The following is a 21,182-nucleotide window of genomic DNA, read 5'->3' as shown; positions in this document are numbered from 1 at the left end:
TCGTTTTTTGAATGCTTGTTTTTTGATTGTATAGGCATAAAAATCTGAAGCCTTTGTGAGACACCTCAACAGATTTCTTTTTACTACCAAAAAATACATACATAATTAAAGTATTTGGTTTTTTAAAGTTAGACAGTCTGTAACCTGCCTTTCTGTCTTTTGTCTTTCCTGTTCTCGGGTTGGTTGGTTTACCTGTGTATGCTTTGTTTTCATTTCCAGGAAGGGATTCCTGTAGGCCAAGCTAGCCTCCGGCTGGCCGTCTAACCCAGGCTAGCCTTGGTCTTTTGTATCTACCCAAGTGCTGGGATTACAGGAATGTGACACTGTGCCTAGCTTAGCTTTTCTTGATTTAGAAAAACTTACTAGCAAAATATCTACAGTATGAGATTTGAGAGGTACCTGCATTTGGGAGGATAGTCCAGGAGCTGAGTAGGCCTCGAGGTAGCTTCCGTCCATGCTGCTATTCTGTATTTAAATGGCAGTTTGTTTAAATAGAAGTGTGCATAGTTCCTCTGGATATATAAAATATAGTATCTTCAACATTTGGATTGTAAGTCTTTAAGTGTGTATGTGGGTCTATGCTACAGCTTGTGTGGCAGTCAGGACCCCTTGCAGGAACTGGCCTTTCCACAAGATTCTGGGTATGGGAACTCAGACCATCAAGCTTGGTAGCATTCCTCTTATCTCACCAGCCCCAGACTGACAGTTTCTCTGAAATATAGTAAACCTTGTGTCATTCAAAAATCAAATCATGCTTTTTAGTGAGATGTTGTGGCCATGGCCTGTAACATCAGGAGGCAGGAGCAGGAGGGTCACAAGTTAGAATTCAACTAAGGTCTCATTTCAGACATTCACACCTTGCAAGGTGAGGGATTTCTTTTCCTGAGCAGGGGGTGTCCTTTCCATAGCTGAGATTCCTTGGTTGGCATGGGTTTTTCATTTCTTTCAGTTTTTTTAAATTAAAACTTGTTTTCCAGGCACGGTTTCTGTGTAGTTCATCTGGTCTTGATCTTGCCACGCTCGTGCCTCTGGAGTGATGCGTGTTACATGCTTGGCTTGCTTTTAACTTATTTTTTGTTAAACCTGTGTATAAGTGGTGTGTGTGATATACATATATACACATATATATGTACATATACACGAAGGTATGTGTTAGGGGACAGCTTTTTAATTTTCTGTGCATATGCACCACAGTGGCATATAGAGGTCTTCGTGGCAGTTAGGGGTCTTTGTGGTGTTTATTACTCTCTCACCTCTATGTGGATTTGGGATCAAACTGAGGCTTGTCAAGAATGTGTAACAAGTGCCCGTCTCACCAAGCCATGGGTAACTACGTTTATCTGTTTGTCTGTACAGTGTATGGATGGAGTTGGAAAACGCCTTTCTTGAGTCAGTTCTTAGGGGTCCTGGAGATGGATCTCAGGTCGTGGGACGTGACAACCTGTGTCTTTGTCTGTGGAGCCATTTCATCTGACCGTAAACTTTTATTTCATTTTGAGACAGGGTCTTACCATGTAGCCTCAGCTAACTTGGAACTCTGTAGACCAGATTGCCCTTGAACTCAAATATCCACCTGCCTTTGCCTCTTGAATACTGGGCTTAGAGACATGTGCTATTATGGCCAGCTTAAAAAGCTTTATCTATCTATCTACCTATCTATCTATCTATTTTAGAATTACATTTGAACTTTTTGGAATTGGTTTCTTGCCTTCTACCTTATGCTGAGAGGGGGGGGGGTGGTGGAGGAGGCAGGTTGATTACTTGTGTAGGTGCTTTGCTGTGAGTCTCTGTGCACCACGTGTGTGCCTGGTGCTGGAGCCCTACAAATGGATTTTCACTTTCAACCTTACTTGCTTTTTGGATTTTGTTTGTTTGAGACAAGGTTTCACTATAGAACCCCAGCTGTTGTAGAACTTGGCCTGGAGCTAACAAACCCTTCTCCTACCTGTGCCTCTGAGTAGGGGACTGATAACCTTTGCTTTGGGACCATTTGCTTATAACCTTGCAGCACTTGATTCAGTTAGTCTGCCTGGCCAGCAGGCTCAGGGGACCTTTCTCAGGTCCATGCCTGTCTTTTTGAGTTTTGAGATCCAAACTCCTGTCCTTGTGCTTGTGTGACAGTCACTTCACTGACCTCCGAAGCCCTTTTCTGATGGAGTTTTCCAGACAGTTGGGTAGCTGGGGCTGGCCTCCCATTTCCTGTGTAGCTTAAGACGGCATGAACTCCTCATCCTCCTGCCTCCACTACAGGCGCTGGCGTCCGTGGCTTCTGTGGAGCCTCAGCTGCGCTAAGCAAGCGCTCCAGGTGCTGATTTTCTCCCTCTCTGTATTTAGGATCACGCTGCAGAAGGCTGATACAGCATGGCTTAACTCATTAGGAGGCGGGCCGAGTTCTAGGACTTAAACTTTATTTTTGCTGTGCTGAAGTTGATCTCAGGCCTGTATATCTGTTAGCTCTCTGGTGGAGGGGGTGGGGAGTGGGGGTACCTCTCTCTGCAGCAGATCCTATGCTGTCCCTTACAGTGGTGTAGTTGTCATTTTTTGTTTGTTTGTTTTCGAGACAGGGTTTCTCTGTATAGCCCTGGCTGTCCTGGAACTCACTTTGTAGACCAGGCTGGCCTCGAACTCAGAAATCCCCCTGCCTCTGCCTCCCGAGTGCTGGGATTAAAGGCCTGCGCCACCACGCCCGGCTGCAGTTGTCATCTTAATCTTGGTGCCCTGTCCATGTCCATTTATTTATCTGTGTGTGTCATGTGCATGCATGTGCCCATTAGAGACCACAGGAAGGGGTTGGGTCCCTCGGAGCTGGAGTTACATAGGGAGAGGGTGCTTGCTGTAAGCTGCCTGACCCAGGTGCAGAGCAATGCGGCCACGAAGCAGTCTCTCTAGGGCTCCCCATCCATTCTGGGCGGGGGTGGGGGGTTACTGGGGTTAGAACTCAGGGCAGCTATTTTACCACTCAGTGAGCTATCTGAAAAATGGGGCTGGGGCTGACTGCTCCTCAGGGTTCTGTAGGCCTGCTGAACTCGTGGTAGTAGGTTAGGTCTCCACCCTGGGCCATCGCAGCAGTGAGCAGGGAGTGTCTACAATATATTCAGGTACGCTGTGCAGTAGACTGTTGGATTTTATTCCAAGCTCGCTTGTAGAATGATCTAGGCTTGTTCTTTCTGCAGTTTGCCTAGGCGGTTTGTGTGCCAGATCTCAAGTCACCCTTCTGTTTTTAAACTGGGTCTTTGTAGCCCAGTCCATTTAACTCTCTGACCTGCTGCCTCAGCCTTCTGAGTGCTGCTGGGGTTGCCGGCATGAGCCGCCAAGCCTGGTTTAGCATGTAGCTCTTTTCTCAGAGGTTGAGGTGACTTTCTGTCTATCTTCTCAGTGTGGCAGTGGAGCTGGGGCTCTCAGACATGCCAGGCAGGTGCTGTGCCTCTGAGCCACACCTTGGGACAGACACTTGCTGTTCTCTTGCTCTCGTTCTGTAGGTCAGGAATTGAGGGGTAGGATGGGTAGAGAAGAAACCTAGATGTCCTGGGCTGGATTCCTTCTGGAAACGGGCAGGGAGTCTGTCCTCCTGGGGAGCTGACTTCTAGTTTCTTGCTGTTTGTGGGAAATGTTTTTGTTTTTCATGGCAGGGTTTATCTCTGTAGCCCTGGCTGAGAATGTAGATCAGGCTGGCCTTGAACTCGGATCACCTGCCTGCTTGCCACTGCCTCCCAAGTGCTGGAAACAAGGCATGTGCCACCGTGCTTGGCCCTAATTTCTTTTTTGTAATTTCAAGGCAGGGTCTAGTTGTATACTTCCAGGTGATCTTGAACTCGGCTTCCCTCCTGCAGCCTTGTGAGCCTGTGCCAGGTGTGTATTACATCTGCATACGTATGCCTGTGTATGAGGGCAGCTGTGCTCCTCAGCATGCATATAGACATCTGAGGGCTATCCTAACATAATTTTTATTAACTAAATTGTAGTTACTACACTGGGGGGGTTGTTACTGTACTGGGGTATGTGTGAAGGTCAGAGGTCAGATTGTTGGCATTGACACACTTTCATCTTTGTGTGGATTCTGAGGATCAAATTTAAGTTTTTGGACTTGTACGGTAAACTCTTAACGACTGAGCTAGCTCTCCCCCCCCCACGCACACACACACACACACACACACACAGAGTACATTTATTGGTATATTTAGTGTGTGCGTGTGCATGTGTTGCCAGGCCAGAGGTCACTGTTGGTTGTCTTCCAAAATTATCTCCATTTTATTTTTTGAGATCTTTCTCACATGGGCTGGAGAGATGGCTCAGAAGTTAAGAGGACTGCTTTCTCTTCCAGAGGTCCCAAGTTCAATTTCCAGCAAGCACATGGTGACTTACAACCATCTCTAATGAGATCTGGTGCTCTCTTCTGGCCTGCAGGCATGCATGCTGTATACATAAATAACCTTTTTAAAAAAATCTTCTCGGTGAGCCCAGAGCTCTTCTTTGATCAGGTTGGCTAGCTGTCGAACCTAGGGTCATTTTCTCCGCTTGCAGGTTTTAACGTGGGTCCAGGAATCCTCACTTGGGCCCTTGCTGAGTCATCCCGTCCCTCTTCATTGTGGCTTCAGACTTGTTATGTAACTGAGGGTGACCTGAGCCTCGTGATGTTCCTGCCTCGGCCTCTTGAGTGTTGGAGTTGCGGGTGTGCACCGCTGTGTCTGGCTAAGTCCAAACTGAGTAGTCTCCAGCTTCTGAAACTGTCTGACAGGGTGACTCCTATCCCTCAGTCTTTCCTGCCACCACCTCCACTTTAGAGCCAGCCTCTTAGGCCAAGTCCCTGTCTCTGACCCTTCCTCCATGTTTTAGTACCTTTTGCAGTGCAGCTAGAAGGTTCTGTGCCGATGGAGCGGAGTGATTAGGCCATGCTGATTGTCCCTGATAAGCTTCCCATCTTTCATTCGAAAATGCTGGAATCTTAGTCACATCTGCAGAGTCGCTGTTGCCAAATAAGTTAGAGTCATGAGTCCTGGGTTCTGAGCAACAGCATCTTGTGAGAAGGGACGACATCATTTTGCTACCCAAGATATTATCTGATTCATCAGCCGGCCTCACCCCATTTGCCTTGTCAGAGGCAGGGGGCCGGGTGTAGCTGGGTGGGAGAGAGTGCTTCAGCATATTCAAGGCCCTGACTTCCACCCCAGCAGCAGACAGAAAAGGCAGGGCTCTAGAACAGGCCCTGTTGTGTTACCAAGTTGGGTTTCAGACGAGCATTTCTGGTTTAGGATGTTGAAATAACAACCTTTGCAATCTCTCCAGTTCATGTTTCTGTCAGACAAATTTTCCCTAAAAGTATGGCTCCGATGTGGTCTTTCCTCTCATGTGGTTCTTTTGATGGCCTTGCAACAAGATGACTACTGAGTGTCTCCCACAGTTGCTGGCCCCTCTCTGGACTTACCTTTTCTGTCCGACACTGTTAGGGCTGTTTTCGGGTTGTCTTAGAAGCAGCTTCCACCCTGGGGCCACCTAGGTCACCCCTTCATGCTGTAGGGCTTGTTCCTTCTCCAGGGAAGAGTGTTTTATGTTTTGTTGTTTTTCCTTTTGAGACAGGGTTTCTGTGTAGCCCTGGCTGTCCTAGAACTTGCCCTGTAGACCAGGCTGGTCTTGAGCTCAGAGCTGCCTGCCTCTGCCTCCCGAGTGCTGGGGTTAAAGGCGCGTGCCACTGTGGCCCCACTAAAGAGCTCAAGATTTAACTGTTCATCTTCCTTAGATGTGCTAAGATTGGGTCTGGTGTGTGTGTGTACACGGCATGCATGTGGAGGGTCAGGGCTGCAGTAGGAGGTCCTTCCCACCCCCTTGGTTGCACTCTGGTCAGGCTTGGTGGGAGGTGCCTATACCTCAACACTGGCTGCTCTCCGGGAACCCTACATTATCTTGAGGTAGGATGGAGCCATACAATCCAGGCTGGTCTGGAACTTGTCATCCTCCTGCCTCTACCTCTTTGAGTGTTAGCATTCCAGTTCAGTGCTGCTGCACCTGGCTATGTTTGCCTGCCTTTTCAAGGTTTATGTATAGTTTATCTTCTTAGATGACTAGCTTGTTGAAAGTAGTTATGAATGAATCATAGCCTGTAAGGTCCGCATGGGGCTAAGGTGGACTTTGTCATTCAGTGTGTTTGCTTTTTGTAGCCTGGGCTAGCCCATGAACTCCCCATCCTGAGTGCTAGGATCCAGGCCTGTACTACCATGCCTGACTGAGTCTGTCTTGGAGGAATCTCAGGATCTAGAGGCTGCTGAGCAATGGTCACAGTAGCTGTGTCCCACCACGATTTTAAGTGCACATCACTGGGTTTGGGAGTGTGACTCAGTAGTGGGCCTCTTGCCCAACACATAGGAGTTTCTGATTTCATCCGAGCTCAGGTGGGGCATAAAAGGGACAAGACAGTCACATGGGCTGTTGTAGCAGCTGTGTTTATGCCTCTGGCCACAAAGGTCCACTTGTGCAGCTGCCTTTCTTTGAGTCTTGCCTTTGGCTAAGAACTGTAGGTTACTTACTGTGGGATGACTGTTGCCGGGCTGGCCTGAGCTCCTTCCTGGAAGAGTTTTCTTTTCATCTGGGTGCTGGGATAGAACTCGGGGTGTTGTGTGTGTTAGGCAGTGTGCTCTGCCACACTCTAGCCTGAGCTAAAACAATCACCTTATTTTAGTTATTTACGTGAAGCCAGACTAGTCTTAAGCTCAATAGGTAGTCTAGGTGGCCCTGTATTCTTGTATCTCTTTCCCCCTCTAACTCCCAAGAGCTGGGCTCACAGGTGTGTGTTACCACACCTGGGTTACTGGGTGCTGGGGATGGAACCCAAAATGTGCATCCCCGGCAAGCATTCTCAAGGCCCCAGCTGCCAGGAGCTAAGTCCCTGCTCTACTGTAGCTAGCCACGGTCCAGCTGCAGGGTATAGAGCATCTTTCCTAAGCAAAGACCTGGGGGCTGACTGTCAGGCTGGTAGGCAGGTCCCTATCTGCTAATATGAGTCTAGTTACCCAGCTTGTTGCCTACTTCCTCTCTCAGGGGTCTAGCATGAATGCAGTGGGCACCCCGGTACAGGAGTGGTACTAGAAGGAGGGGGCAGGACCTGCCAGTAACAGTAATTAGAGTAACCATGGTGACCCTGGTCCTGCAGCTGCCGGGAAGGCTGGATCTGCCTTCTAGTTACTGAAACCTGAGAAGCCAGACTTGGAAGCTGCTGAGATGGGACAGAGATGCACAGGCCAGGCCCTTGTGGTGCTTCTCTGACAGACACCCACCTAGCTGGTTAGACCTGTTCACCCTCTACTGCCCCCAGGCTCCCAGGCTGAGTAACAGGTGGCCTCTTCTGGGTCTTTTCCTTTTCCTTCTAGTCTTTCTCCCCTGACCAGAGAGGCAAGAGAGTCTTCAGCAGTTGGGACCAGTTCTTTGCAGACAAGCCCAGTAGAATGCTGTGCGGCTGTGCTTAGATACACATTCTGGAGGCTGAGTTCCGGGATCCTGGCCTACAGTATTGTGTCTCCCTGTGCAGTGCGGTGCGTGGAATCCCAGGCCTCCACATGCCTGCCGGGCCACCGCACTCTTACTCCTGAGCTGCGTTCTCAGCTCGCCAGTTCACCTCCAGCTCCTCAGTGTGTGGCTGTGGGCAAGCCCGATGGCCTGGGCCTCCTTTCCCATTTATTCAGTTCTGCAGGAGAGGGCTGCCAGCCATACATGGCCTTGAGGAGCCATCAGCTGGCTGGGTCCTACAATGCAGCCATGACTCATGCTGACATCATGCATGCTGTGGCAGGCCTTTTAGGAGCTGACCCAGTTAGGGAAGACAGCTGTAGGTCATCCAGGTTAGAGATGGACCCTGACTGACAGCTCCTCATGTCTTTTCTTGTATATTTTCCCTCTGCTTGGAAACAGGGTCTCCTGTAGTCCAAGCTAGCCTCAAACTCACAGTACAACCAAGGATGACTCTGAATTTTTGAACCAACCCCTTCATGCTGAGTCCTGGAATTATAGGAAGTACCACAATACCTAGTTTATGAAGAGCTAGGGCTGGAACCCAGTGCCTCATGCGTGCTCTGCAAGCACTCTTCTGGCTGAGCCCTATCTCCAGCCCTGTTGTTTGAGGGATGGTCTCACTATGTAATCCAGGCCATGATCTGTGTGCCAGTCTGGCAGTGTGAGCAGCTATCTAATATAGCTCCTGGGCTGACCTTACCCCTTTCTGGTAGAATGCTGTGTGCGCTTGCTCAGGTTACTAAGGACATCGTAGGAAGGCGCAGCAGAACGTACTAGAAATTCAGGTGTGGTGGGGCATGATTGTAGTATTAGCATTTGGGAGGTGGAGGCAGGAGGAGTAGGAGATGAAGACAGTCTCGGCCACACAGCTGTGAGACTCACCTCTATACAACAGCCAAAAAAGTTGATGCTAGACACCAGGTGCAGGGGCAGAAGAGGGGGCCGTGTTGCCGCAACACTCAAACATGTTCATTCCTCTTTCCCCTTTTTCTTTCCCTTTTCTTTTTGAGGATACAATTCTCACTGTTACCCAGGTTGGCTGCAAAGTTACAGGCTTGAGTGATCCTCCTGCCTCAGCAGGAGGCTAATGCCATACCACACCCCACGCCCCCCAGTTTTTTGTTTTAGATTGATTTTCAGAGGTAAATGAAGTTACTTATTTATTTCCTTTACCCAGGCTCAAAGACTTGGAAAGAGATGGCTTAACAGAAAAGGTAAACTGCTCTTCCTGTGTGTACTTTGTGTGCTTTTGCGTGTGTTCATGTGTGCGTGTGTGTGCGCGTGTGTGAGTAGGTGTGTGTGCGTGTGTGAGTAGCTGCGTGTGTGTGTGTGTGTGTGTGTGTGTGTGTGTGTGTGAGGTGTGTGTGCGTGTGTGAGTAGGTGTGTGTGCGTGTGTGAGTAGCTGCGTGTGTAAGTAGCTATATGCAATTAGGTGGGTACAGAGGCTAGGGGGTTGGCATTGGGTCACTGTGCACTTTATTTACTGAGGTAGAGACCACTGAGTCGGAAACTCATGGGTTCAGCTAGTCTAAAGCATCAGCTTGGTCTGGGAATCCTATCTGCCCAAATGCTGAGATTGTAGGCTGGCTACTCTGTCTGCCAAGCTTTTATGCTAGCCCTAGGCTTCATGCTTACACAGCACGTGTCTGAGTGTCCGAGCTGTTGCCCGAGGCCTCTGGGGTTGGTTGGGTTTTTGTTGTTGTTGGTTTTGTTTTGAGGCAGGATTTTGATCCATAGTTGGGCTGACCTGGAACTTAGTAGGTAGTTCAGACTGGCTTTAAATTTACAGCACCCCTCCTTGTCTAAGCTACCTGAGTGTTGAGATCTCGGGCATCCTACACTATGCGTGCCTGACCTGTATTTAGTTTTTAGCAGAGCCAGGGCTGCCTTTGGCCCCAGCTGCTGGGGCAGTTAGGCATCTTAGTTATGCATTAGTTTGTTAATTGCTAGCTTGGAAGTTTGGGGTTCCTCAGCTCTGTTCTTCCTACAGGAGTGTGTGAGGGAGAAATTAAACTTACTGCATGAATTCCTGCAAACAGAAATAAAAAGCCAGTTGTGTGACTTGGAAACCAAATTACATAAAGAGGAATTATCTGAGGTAAGTCTGTCCTTTTTCCCAGTTTCCAGAAAGCTACCTGCTTGTGACCAGAGGCAGAGGCCCCTGTGTGTCCTACTGTGATGTCTTCCTACTAAGATATCCTTTCCTGTTGTAGGAAGGCTACCTGGCTAAAGTCAAGTCCCTCTTAAATAAGGATTTGTCCTTGGAGAACGGAACACACACTCTCACTCAAAAAGCCAACGGTTGTCCCGCCAACGGGAGCCGGCCAACCTGGAGAGCAGAAATGGCAGACTCAAATAGATCCCCAAGATCCAGGCCCAAGCCTCGGGGACCCAGGAGAAGCAAGTCGGACAGTGACACCCTTTGTAAGGACACGAGACATACTGGTTTGTTGGTTGTTTTGGGTTTTCTGGTTGTTTTTAAGACGGTACCTGTCAGTATAGGTCAGCCTGGCCTTAGAAGTCTGTCCTGCTTCAGCCCCCTGAGTGCTGGTGTGATAGGCCTATGCTGTCTCACAGGTCTCAGTTGACTTGTTTGCATCTTGGAGGCTGTGGTTCATTTGAAGAGTCAGGCCACTTGAACCATGGCACGTACCACATGTATTCTAGTTGTTTGTTTCTGGTGCTGAGAAGGAAGCCTAAGGCCTCGAACACTAAGCCCATGCTGACACTCAGCTGCGTGTCTGTGCCCCTGCCTCTGGAGTGCTAGTGGTATAACCCAGGACCTGGGTGTGCTAGGGAAGGGCACATCTATCTGCCAAGCCCTGGCTGGCTTTTTCAGGGGAGGGAGGAGCTCTGGTGCTGGAGATGGAGCGCGGGTGTACAGGTGCTCTGCCACAGAGCTGTACTGGCCTCTGGCTTAGTTTCTGTGCACTTCTACCTAGCTTGGACTCCCACAGATGGTCCCTACATGAGGTTTCATTCAGTTTAGGGTTTTGCGGTTTATAATGGTGTAGACATGGTAGGTAGGTGGTCACTGTAAACCGTTCTTGGATTCTGGGCTGTATGCTACTGTTGCTGGATACTAAGCAATGGCAGTTCTAAGGGGCTGCCTGCTGACCCATGTAAACTGCTAGGCAGTTTATAGTCCAGCTGAGAGCCAAGAAGTGTGCATTCTTGCAGTGCCTGCCACCTGCAGTCACTTGTTCTTGAAGTATGCCATGTCACTTTCTCTTGTTTTTAAGCAGTTGAAACTTCACCTAGTTCCGTGGCTACGAGGAGAACCACCAGGCAGACCACCATCACGGCTCACTTCACGAAGGGGTGAGTAGTAAGGAGTGGCCGGCTGGCGTTCTTGGGGCCTAAGAACCTTGGGGAGAGAATGAGTCTGAGCGGATGTCCCTGCCTTCCATAACTCATAAGTGTTGTATTTCTTGCCTTTGTTTTAGTACTGAGGCTAGAACCCAGGGTCTGGTTTATGTTAGGGCCTCTACCACTGAGCCATGCCCTACCCACTCATCAGGGGTTTTAGGCAGGGGCTGTCCCACTGGGCCAAGCCCCTACCCTCTCCCTGGGGGATTCTAGGCAGAGAATTCCCCACTGAACCACACCGTGGCTTCGCATAGACATTCATTTTGTAGGTTTTTGTTTCTTTTTCACCTTGTGAGATAACTTAAAGCATACATATACAAAGCTATAGAATACAGTCCAAGAACCCTTATGCTGAGTCAGATGTCTCAGCAGTTAGAGCACTGGCTGCACTTGCAGAGGACCCAGGTTTGATTCTCTACCAGCACATGGTGGTTAACGACCATCTGTAACTCTAGTCCTGGCGATCTGCTGCCCTCTTGCAGCGTCCTTCCTTCCGCACTGCATGCATATGGTGCACAGACACACACGCAGGCGAAACGCCTATACACATGAAGCTTGAACAAAACAAAGAACCCTCGTACTGGCCACCGGTGGCCACCGGGTAGTAGAAAAATTGGACACGATGCTGCTTTCACGCCTTTATGAACTACTTTTGTAATGGAACCTTGCTCCATAAAGTTATACCAGCCAACTTCATAGCAGCATAAACTTAAGGCAAAACATATATTGTGGGTTTGTTTATTTATTTTTAAAGATTTAATCTCATGCATATGGGTGTTTTGCTTGCATGTGTGTATGCACCACATCGTACAGTGCCTGTGGAAATCAGAGTATTGGATCTCCTGGAACTGGAGTTACCGATGCTGGGCCCTGAGCCCAGGTTCTCTGCCAGAGGAGGAAGTGCTCTTAAGCACCAAGCTGTCTCTCCAGCTGCACACATCTGTTCCTATGCATGCATACATAGTGTGTGTATGGCATGTGTATGTATTTGTGCAATGTGATCACTCATCCAGCCAGCCATGGCCTAGGTGGAACTTGGGTCTTTGAGAGCAGTGGGCGCCCTTCATCACTGAGCCAGCTCTCCAGGACACAATGTTTCTCTGAAACATTAGAGCCTTGCCTGCCACTTTGCAAGTCTCAAAGAAGTGGATCTAGACAGCAATAGCTTCTTACAAAGAGAACAGGTTTTTGACAAAGATAACTGTTCTTTGAGTCAGCCTCAAAGTATGAAGCTGGGTAGCTCTTTTAAAGAAGACCTGGTTTTAATTTCCAGAACCTACATGGTGGTTCACAACCACCTATAACTCAGGGGTCTGATGTCCTCTTCTGACCTGTGCAGGCACCAGGCACACAGTTCATAGATACACATGCAAAACAAAGCATCCACAAATCCTTAGAGCTGAAAACGGGGAGACGACCTAGTAGGCAAAGTGTTTGCTTGCTTTGCAAGCACAAGAACCTGTGTTCTGATCCCCAACACATGTTAAAAGCCAGGAATGCCAGTTCTTGTTTGTAATCTTAGCATGGATGGGGTGGACACAGGCAAATCCTGTGCCCTGGCTGGCTAGGTAGTGTAGCCAAGCCAGTGAGTTCCAGGATCAGTGAGAGACAACTGTCTCAAAAAATAAAGGGATGGCCAGTGGTGGCGCACACCTTTGATCCCAGCACTTAAGAGGCTGAGGCAGGTGGATCTCTGGAGTTCAAGACTAACCTGGTCTACAAGAATTCCAGGACAGCCAGGGCTACAGAGAAACCCTGTCTCAGGGGGGAAAAAAAGGGCAGCTTCACTCAGTTCCAGGTGGCTCACTTCTTAACACCTGCTCCTCTTACAGAGGAGGACCTGGGTTCAGGGCCCAGCACCCATGGTGCCTCACAGCCACTGGTACCTCCAGTTCGAGGGGACCTGACACCCTCTGACTTCCACAGGCACTGTACAATGTGGTGCATAGTCACACTTACATACAGGCAAAGCACTCATGGACAGGACATTAAATCTAAACTTTTTTGTTTAAAAACAAATACATGGGTCTGAGCACTGTACTCACAACTGCCTGTAACCCCAGCTCTAGGGGGCCTAACTCTCCTGGTCTCTCAAAGCACACGCACGTATACACTAATACAAGTCATTATTAAAGCCCTTCAGTCCTGGATAGGTGGGCCCCTCCTGGCAGGGAAGATACCTGGACGTTTAAGAGGTTCTTCTGTGAGCGAAGGGAAGTCATTGAGGACCACCAGACAGCAGGGGGGTCTCGGCACTAACAGTCTCCTCACTGTGTGACAGCCCCACTAAACGGAAACCCAAGGAAGAGTCGGAAGAGGGGAACTCGGCTGAGTCGGCTGCAGAGGAGAGAGACCAGGTGGGCCAGCCCTGTCGGCTCTGGACACTCTGATTTACTTGCTAGCAGAGTGAGCAAAGGTGGTCTATCTGAAGGCAGTCTCCTTATATATAGTAGGGGTGTTTCAGAGTCTGTGGCTAGACGAGGGCGAGGGGCAACCTGTTGATGGACTGTGCTACATGGTGGTGGACCCCGGTGGGTTTGAAAATAGTAGCCCAGCAGGCTGAGTGCTGGGACAGCTGACGCTGTAGATCTGATCTGACAGCATTAGGAGGCAGCTCTACTTAGTTTATTTTTTCCAATGTTGGGATCAAACCTAGGGCCTCATTCATCCTAGGTAAGCATTGTACCGTTGAACTCATTCTGGGCCCCAGTGTTGGACACGTACAAATATATTGACAGTATTATGTAGCCCAGGCTGGGCTTGAACTCTTGATCTTCCTGGCTCCATCTCCCAAGTACTAGGATGATAAATGAGGACCACCATCACCAGCTGGTTGGGATTTCTATGTATATTTTGGGTTTTGTGTGTGGGTTTGTGCACATGTGTGCAGGTGCACAAGAAGCCAGAGTTAGAGGAGTTATGAGCCATGTGAGATGGGTGCTGGGAACTGAAGTCTGCCGCTCTAGAAGAGCAACATACACTCTCTAGTGACTGAGCCATCTCTCCACACACCCTGCGCCTCTTTGAGACAGGATGTCCCTGTGTAATCCAGGCTGCCCTGAAGCTGTAGCTCAGGGTGGGCACGATCTTACGGTGGTCCTCCTGCCTCAGCTTCTTGAATACCGAGTTGCAGGTCTGGGCTAGCACGCCTGGCTCTCCCCACTTGTTTAACTTGTGTTTGTTGTTGGTCTGCTTTTCGAACCAACGTTGTCTTCTCTTCCTCCCTCTGCCCAGGATAAGAAACGCAGAGTTGTAGACACAGAGAGGTAAGAATCCATGTAGTCTCCTCTGATTTGTCTCACTTACAGAAATTGCCTTCTGAATAGTTGAAAGAGTTCTGTAGTAACTATAAACCTATTCATGGTGCTGAATTTGGAGCCAAATTATTACTTTTGTTTTGTTTTGCTTTTTTGTTTTGTTTTGTTTTGTTTTGTTGTTGTTGTTGTTTTTTGTTTTCCAAGACAGGGTTTCTCTGTGTAGCTCTGGCTGTCCTGGAACTCACTCTGTAGATCAGACTGGCCTCGAACTCAGAAATCTGCCTGCCTCTGCCTCCCAAGTGCTGGGATTAAAGGCGTGTGCCACCACTGCCTGGCTTGGGGCCAAATTATGAATCTTTCAATTCCTTCCTCCTCACAGAAGGAGATGAGGTCTCCTGGTGTCATGAGGCCTGGGTTGGTAAGAGATCATTTGGCTGTTAGTTCTGGCGTGGCAGCTTCTGTTGGTGTAGGAAGTTGGGTTCATGAAGCTGCTTCCGGGGCTCGGGCTGCTTGGGTCCTGCCTAGGTAATATTCTACTTTACCTGACAGTGGTGCTGCAGCTGCTGTGGAGAAACTGGAAGAGGTAACAGCGGGAACCCAGCTGGGTCCGGAAGAGCCATGTGAACAGGTAAAGCCCCCCCTTCCTTGAGCACATCTCTGGTGGAGGTGGGGGAGCAGAAGAGGGGTACGTGACACCTGGCTTAGGGTGACGAGATGGAAAGCCTCCCAGGAGGGCTCCTTTGTGAGCCGAGAGGTGGTGCTTACAGGTTAGAGGTTCCGTAGCAGCATCCACACACGAAGTTGCCTTCAGGGCTGGGCTCTGGCTCAGTGGCAGAGGGTTTGCATAGCGTGCTTGACGCTCCCGTCCCATCCCCAGTATCCTCACCAGAAAGACCCCTCCCTACCTAGCATGGCCTCCTTGGCTGGGATGAGGTCAGCTCTTTCCTTCAAGCCACCCTGGGGGGAAATGAAGGTGAAGGCTCTGAGCTGCACAGATGCTTTTTGATAACCGTGTAGCTTCGTTGGTGGAGCACTTGCCTGGCGTGTATATGCAGCCTTGGGTTTTATCCTCGCCAGGAACAACAACAAATTTCCAGGCCACTTAGTCTGTACTTGGGAAAGAGAGGCCATCCTTTTCTCTCTCTCTCTCTCTCTCTCTCTCTCTCTCTCTTTCTTCCTTTCTTTCTGATTGGTTTATTTTATGTATATGGGCACACTGTAGCTGAGCAGCTGGTTGTGAGCCTTCATGTGGTTGGTTATTGGGAATTGAATTTTAGGACTTGCTTGCTCTGGTCAGCCACAATTGCTCAGGTCAACTCCACTGGCTCAGTCCCTGCTCGCTCAGGCCCAAAGATTTATTTCTTATTATACATAAGTACATTGTAGCTACACCGGGCGGTGGTGACACACGCCTTTAATCCCAGCACTTGGGAGGCAGAGGCAGGCAGGTTTCTGAGTTCGAGGCCAGCCTGGTCTATACGGTGAGTTCCAGAACAGCCAAGGCTACGCACAGAAACCCTGTTTCCAAAAACCAAAAAAAACCCAAAAAACAAAAAAACACCCAAAAAGTACACTGTAGCTGTCTTCAGACTTGCCAGAAGAAGGCATCAGATCTCATTACAGGTGGTTGTGAGCCACCATGTGGTTGCTGGGATTTGAACTCAGGACCTTTGGAAGAGCAGTCAGTGCTCTTTCCTGCTGAGCCATCTCGCAGCCGGAGGTCATCCTTTTTTACATAGCAAGTTCAAGATCAGCCTGGGCTACGTGAGACTTATCTCAAAAGGCACCCAAAAAATTACATTTATTGTGTCTGTTAGAGTCCATACATGTGGATGTGAAAAACAGCTTTTAGGTGTTCTTTTTTATCATGGAGCCCAGGAAACTCGGGTCATCAGTCTAGACAGCAAGTGCCTTCAGCCACAGAGCATCTCGCTGGCCCTAGATTTGTCCTTTTCTGTTCAGGGAACTCTAACTTGGGTCATTAGACTTGTATGGCGGGCTTTTGTGCTTGCCAAGATATTTCCCTAGCCCTTTAAAACTCTTTACTTTTGTGTGTGTGAACTGCAGCACCTCCCCTGCCCCAGGGTTTGTCTCCTAAGGATGCCTTTGCTGTCTGCTGACTCCACTAGAAGACAGTTTTATTATTTATTTATTTTCCCCTGAGACAGGGTTTCTTTTGTGTAGGAGAAAACTTGGCTGTCCCAGAACTAGCTCAGTAGTTCTAGACTGGCCTCCTGAGTGCTGGGTTACAGGCCTGTGGCATCACCGCGGGGCATAAGGAAGCAGGGTTGGGAGGTACTTTAATGCAGGCTTGTGTGTGAGTTGAGAAAGGCAACCTCCTAGAGACTGGGTGTGGCTCCCCCAGAATTGGAGTAAGACAAAACTAAGTGTGGTCCGGGCTCCAGGAAGAGCCACCCAAAACATTCACTTACCAATCTTACTAACTAGAACCTAGTAGGGTTACTGCCGGTCTGTCAATTCAGGACAAATTGGGGAATTGACTTTTCTTAGTGGTAGTGCCAGGGTCTCAGTTTGTATGTATATGTGGCCGACGTCAAACTCAATATGTAGACCAGACTGGCTTTTTATTAACTCTTCTTTCCTCTCCTAGGAAGATGACAACAGGAGTCTTCGACGTCACACCAGAGAGCTGTAAGTGCAGCTGTCATGCCTCCGTGCCCTAAAGTGGTGCTTGCTTGCAGTGTCGCTGCTGTGAACAGGGGCCTGGGACTGAGCACTAGTGTATTTTGTAGCCTGAGAAGTTCCACTGAGAAAACCTAGACCAAGGTGGGCTGGAGAGATGGCTCAGCAGTTGAGAACTCTAGCTCCTTTTGTAAAAGATGCTGGGTTTTGTTCCTGGCATGTGGAAGCCAACTGCTGCCTGTAACTCCAGATCCCAGGGGGTTACTCCTCCGGCACATGTATACAGATGACATGCTGGCGGAACACCCATATACATAAAATACGGATAGCTGAAGAACAGACCCAAGGACCTCACCCAGTGAGGTGGCTCACTGGGTAAAGGTGCTTGTTCGCAAGTCTGACAGTTGAGCTCAACCCTGGAGCCTGCATGATGAAGGTTGTCTTCTGACCTCCATATGTGTCTATACTTGTACATACAGATAACTAAAGTCCAACCAAGCTGGCCATGGTGAGACACATCTGGAACCTCACCTTGTGTTGGAGGCTAAGGCAGGAAGGTTCTCATGAGTTCAAGGCCAGCCTGAGCTAGAGTGAGCCACTGTTTCAAAAAGAAATGAGAAACCATTAAGAAATAAGAGCATTGTGGTGCACACCTTTAATCCTAGCACTCAGGACACAGGTGTATCTCTGAGTTCTGAGTCAACCAGGTTTCAGGACAGCCAGGACTATAGTGAGACACCCTGCTTCAACAACAAAAGGTAGTCTGCCTACCCTAGAAAAGGGTAGCCTGCGACCTTCTCCTTACTCAGACCCTGCCTCAGCAGTCACGTTGCCATCCATCACGTTACTAGTGGCTGTTTAAGTGAGCTTGTGCTCCAAGTGTCTTGGCTGACGGTGTGAAAGCTTAGCAGCCACTGAGCTCGTCATTGAGCCTTGCACCTGGCAGCTGATTCTGGCTGACAGTGGGCTAACTTAATTGTCCACCACTTAGTCCACATGAAGACATCCTTATGTCCATAGAAGGGCACAAGCAACTAGTGCTGGCCTTCAATACTAAGTTTTGATTCTGGTGTTTGTATATATTTTTTGTTTTCGAGACAGGGCTTCTCTATGTAGTCCTGGCTGCCCTGGAACTCGCTCTGTAGATCAAACTGGCTTTGAACTTTGAGCAGAGATTTGCCTGCTTCTGCCTCCCGAGTGCTAGAGATAATGCTGTGCACCACGACCTGGCTTATTTGGAGGTTTTTAATAGATAGGATCTCCTATGTAATTCAGACTTGATCTCTGCTTCAGGATCAAGAATACAAGAATTTCAGGCCTGTTCTATCACATCCAGATAGAGATGATCCTCGTGACATGTCTTAACATGTGGGTGTCTCGAATCCAGACAGGGGATTTCTTACTGGCATGCATCTATGAGTTCAGATGGGAGTCCCAATTGACTCTGGAGGTCACACTAGGGCTAGACTCACACCTCCTAAGCACTGGAGTCACAGGCCCTGCCCAGTCAGTGCTTATGTAGGTGCTGGGCAGTCTGAACTTCAGTCCTTTTCTGAGCTAGTCCAGTCTTGAGATGGTATCGGTGGTGGTTTTCGGGTTTTTTGTTGTTGTTTTTGTTTTTAAAGCTTCTGTTAACACTCACTTGACTCATGCAAATATTGAAGGCCCAAGTGCAGAGGGCAGCCTGGTGCCTGATCCACAGATGCGCAGGGTGGAGGGTAGGGTGCAGAAGAGTAAGACAGTCGGGCTCCTGTGGGATGGAGGCCAGCCTTCTGTGCTTGCTGATGCTGGCCTCGCCACTCATTTCATCACGACAGTCCTGTCTGCCTCCAGGACCGCCAGTGAAGGCCTGCTAGTTGTTTGTCCTAACCTTTGGCATCTCTGATTATCGTTCATTTGAAGAGCTAAGTGGTGTGGTTGATAGACTCGGGGTGTGCACGGGCGCACACCAGTGTGTTTATCTGGTGTATACCCATGCTCCATCTTGCCTGCAGAGGTAAGGGGAGAGCTCCCAGGTTTCACTTCACTCCTCCCATTGTGCATTGTGGGGATGGAACTCGGATCATCAGGCCTACGTGGTAAAATCTTTCCTCTGTTCAGACGTCTGGTGGGCCCCAGCTGAGTGCTTGTTATCGGCTCATGAATGCTGTAGGCTTGAGCCCCAGTTCTGCAAAATGCATAAAATCATGAAGGATAAACAGGTGGCGGGTAGGAAGGGTGACCTGGTCTCGAACTGAGAGGACACATTTAAACCCGCATTTGACTGCCCAGAGCATTGATGATCAGTGTCCATGTGTGAGGTTTTTTTTTTGCTTTTTTACTTGGCAGATCATTGAGGCGGAAATCAAAGGAGGATCCAGACAGAGAAGCAAGACCGGAAACTCACTTGGACGAGGACGAGGACGGAAAAAAGGCAAAGTCCTTACTATCTAAGTGGGCTGTGCTGCACTCCCCTGGATTGGCAGAGATGGTGCTGGGCAGGGGTCTGGGCGCAGCACCTGCTCCTCAGTACTCGGGCAGGTTTCCCTGGTCTCCTTTGGGTGTTGGTTGTCACTGCACGTTGGAGCCTGTCAATTCAGCAAGCCTGCCTGCTCCTTTAAGTCCTAAGTTCAGTTCTTGACTCTCCATCTGTCTTTGCTTACTCAGCTGAGCATCTTCCTATCCTAAACAGGCCTGGCTAATGGAACACACCTGTAATCTCAGCAGGAGGGTAGAGGCAGGAGCATGATCCTAAACAGGAGGATCCCGGCCAGCCTGAGTTAAAAACTGTTTCAGAACAACCATAGTCCTTCCTGCAAAGCAAGAGCATACAGTTAGACGTCGGTGCAAGGATTCTCTCAGTAAAATACGTGGAGATTGAACAACCCAGCGTTTGCTTGGGTGCTCATGTCCTCTGTAATCCCCTCTAGTGCATGTGTGTTACCTAGCACCCTGTCTGTGCTGTTTGCTTTGCTGGTATGGTCCTGTTTAAAAGGGGATAGAAAAGGACAGTCTGTGGGCTGAGGACAGGTTTCTGAGCCTCTTGCATCTACAGTCGGTTGACTCTTGAGGGATATGGAAGACTGATTGCCTTAGGTGCCAAGGCCTCTGATAGGGCACAGTGCTCGCTCTGTGGATCTCTAGGGCAGTGAGTGAGGCCACAGACTCATGTCTCAGGTGTCCACCTTAGGAGAAGCCTGAAATAGCTACCTGGTTTCCTCCCCATTGAGATTTATAGAGTGGAGTTTGAGCCCAGGCGAGCCGGCTTGCGAGTGTTCTCACTGCTTGTCTAAGAATGCAACAGAAGTTCTCATAGTCGCCTCAGGTGCAGTAATATTTCTGTGTGTCTCCCTCTTTGCCCGGATGCCAGTGGATCACTGTCGATGCTTACCTGAAAGCAGGGAGTTTTTGTCTGTATTCTGTTTTTTTCATGAGTGTGTGTGGACATCAAGAGGACAGCTTGTGGGAACTGGTTCTTGTCTACCATAGGGACCCCTGCAATGGTCAGGCTGGTTTGCAGGAGTCATCTTGTTGGCTAGCTCTTGGTTTGGGATAAGTTCTCACTCTGCGACCCGGATGGCCTGAAGCTTGTCACCTATCCCACCATGCCTCACAGCTGCCTTGATATGAGAGCAATACTCAAGTTGTTATGTATAGACCCACTCATACCAGATAGGTATCAGTGAAGGACTCCTCATTTATAAGCTCAGAAATGCTACACTGGCTAGTGTCTGTTTGGAACACAACTGTGTAATCCCCTTGCCCTCCTGGCTTTCCTGCCTCTCGCTCCATCCCCAGTGCTGGGATCGCAGGTCTGTGCCACCTCCCCCAAGACCTCACGCTGTCCACTGAGTCCACTGTTTGGTTTTGAGACAGTGTCTCACTGTGTAGTCCCGGCTGGCTTCAAATTCAGAGCAACACCTGCCTCTCCCTCCCAAGTGATAATTAAAGATGGGTGTCACCGTGCTCAGCTGTGGTTTTGTCTTTGTTTTTAGGTCTTTTGAGACAGGGTTTCTCTATATCCCTGGCTGTCCTGGAACTCACTCTGTAGACCAGGCTGGCCTCAAACTCAGAAATCTGCCTGCTTCTGCTTCCCAAGTGCTGGGATTAAAGGCGTGTGACGCCACACCCGGCTTGTCTTTGTATTTTACGGCAAGGTCTCAGGCTTCATCCTCCCCCAAGTGCTAGGTTATAGCATGACCACCATGACTAGAAAGTTCTGTAGTGCCTGTGGATCGTGAAGCCTCTGGTTTCCCCGTTTTGGCTCAGGAGAGAATCTGTCTTGTGTTCAGAACCAAGATGCTGAACCTATGCTCTTCTTGCATTCACTCTGCTTGGCCTCTGAAGTAACGTTGTTGTTTTCTCTCCATGGTTTGCTGTCAGGATAAAAGAAGTTCCAGACCCAGGAGCCAGCCCAGAGATCCGTAAGTGTCAAAA

At 49.1% G+C, this 21,182-nt stretch overlaps 1 protein-coding gene across 7 annotated transcripts in view; it reads left to right on the top strand.

Annotated features, from left to right (window-relative positions):
* Positions 1–21,182, top strand: part of Dnmt1 (DNA methyltransferase (cytosine-5) 1) — a 52,683-nt gene that overhangs the window by 8,595 nt on the left and 22,906 nt on the right. For 2 of the 7 annotated variants that reach the window (NM_001199432.1, NM_010066.4), the window contains exons 2-11: positions 8,675–8,711; positions 9,488–9,595; positions 9,711–9,921; positions 10,743–10,818; positions 13,148–13,223; positions 14,101–14,132; positions 14,673–14,751; positions 16,735–16,775; positions 19,095–19,179; positions 21,129–21,169. In NM_001199432.1, coding sequence (NP_001186361.1) covers positions 9,840–9,921; positions 10,743–10,818; positions 13,148–13,223; positions 14,101–14,132; positions 14,673–14,751; positions 16,735–16,775; positions 19,095–19,179; positions 21,129–21,169 — 512 coding nt within the window. In that variant the 5' untranslated portion in view covers positions 8,675–8,711; positions 9,488–9,595; positions 9,711–9,839. Of the gene's footprint in view, positions 1–8,674; positions 8,712–9,487; positions 9,596–9,710; positions 9,943–10,739; positions 10,819–13,147; positions 13,224–14,100; positions 14,133–14,672; positions 14,752–16,734; positions 16,776–19,094; positions 19,180–21,128; positions 21,170–21,182 lie in introns of all 7 variants that reach the window. The other 5 variants (NM_001199431.1, NM_001199433.1, NM_001314011.1 and 2 more) reach the window with 3 other exon arrangements.

The sequence above is a fragment of the Mus musculus genome, chromosome 9 (genome assembly GCF_000001635.26).
Source record: "Mus musculus strain C57BL/6J chromosome 9, GRCm38.p6 C57BL/6J".
Classification (NCBI taxonomy): Eukaryota; Metazoa; Chordata; class Mammalia; order Rodentia; family Muridae; genus Mus; species Mus musculus.
This window is presented reverse-complemented; position numbering and strand designations above follow the sequence as displayed.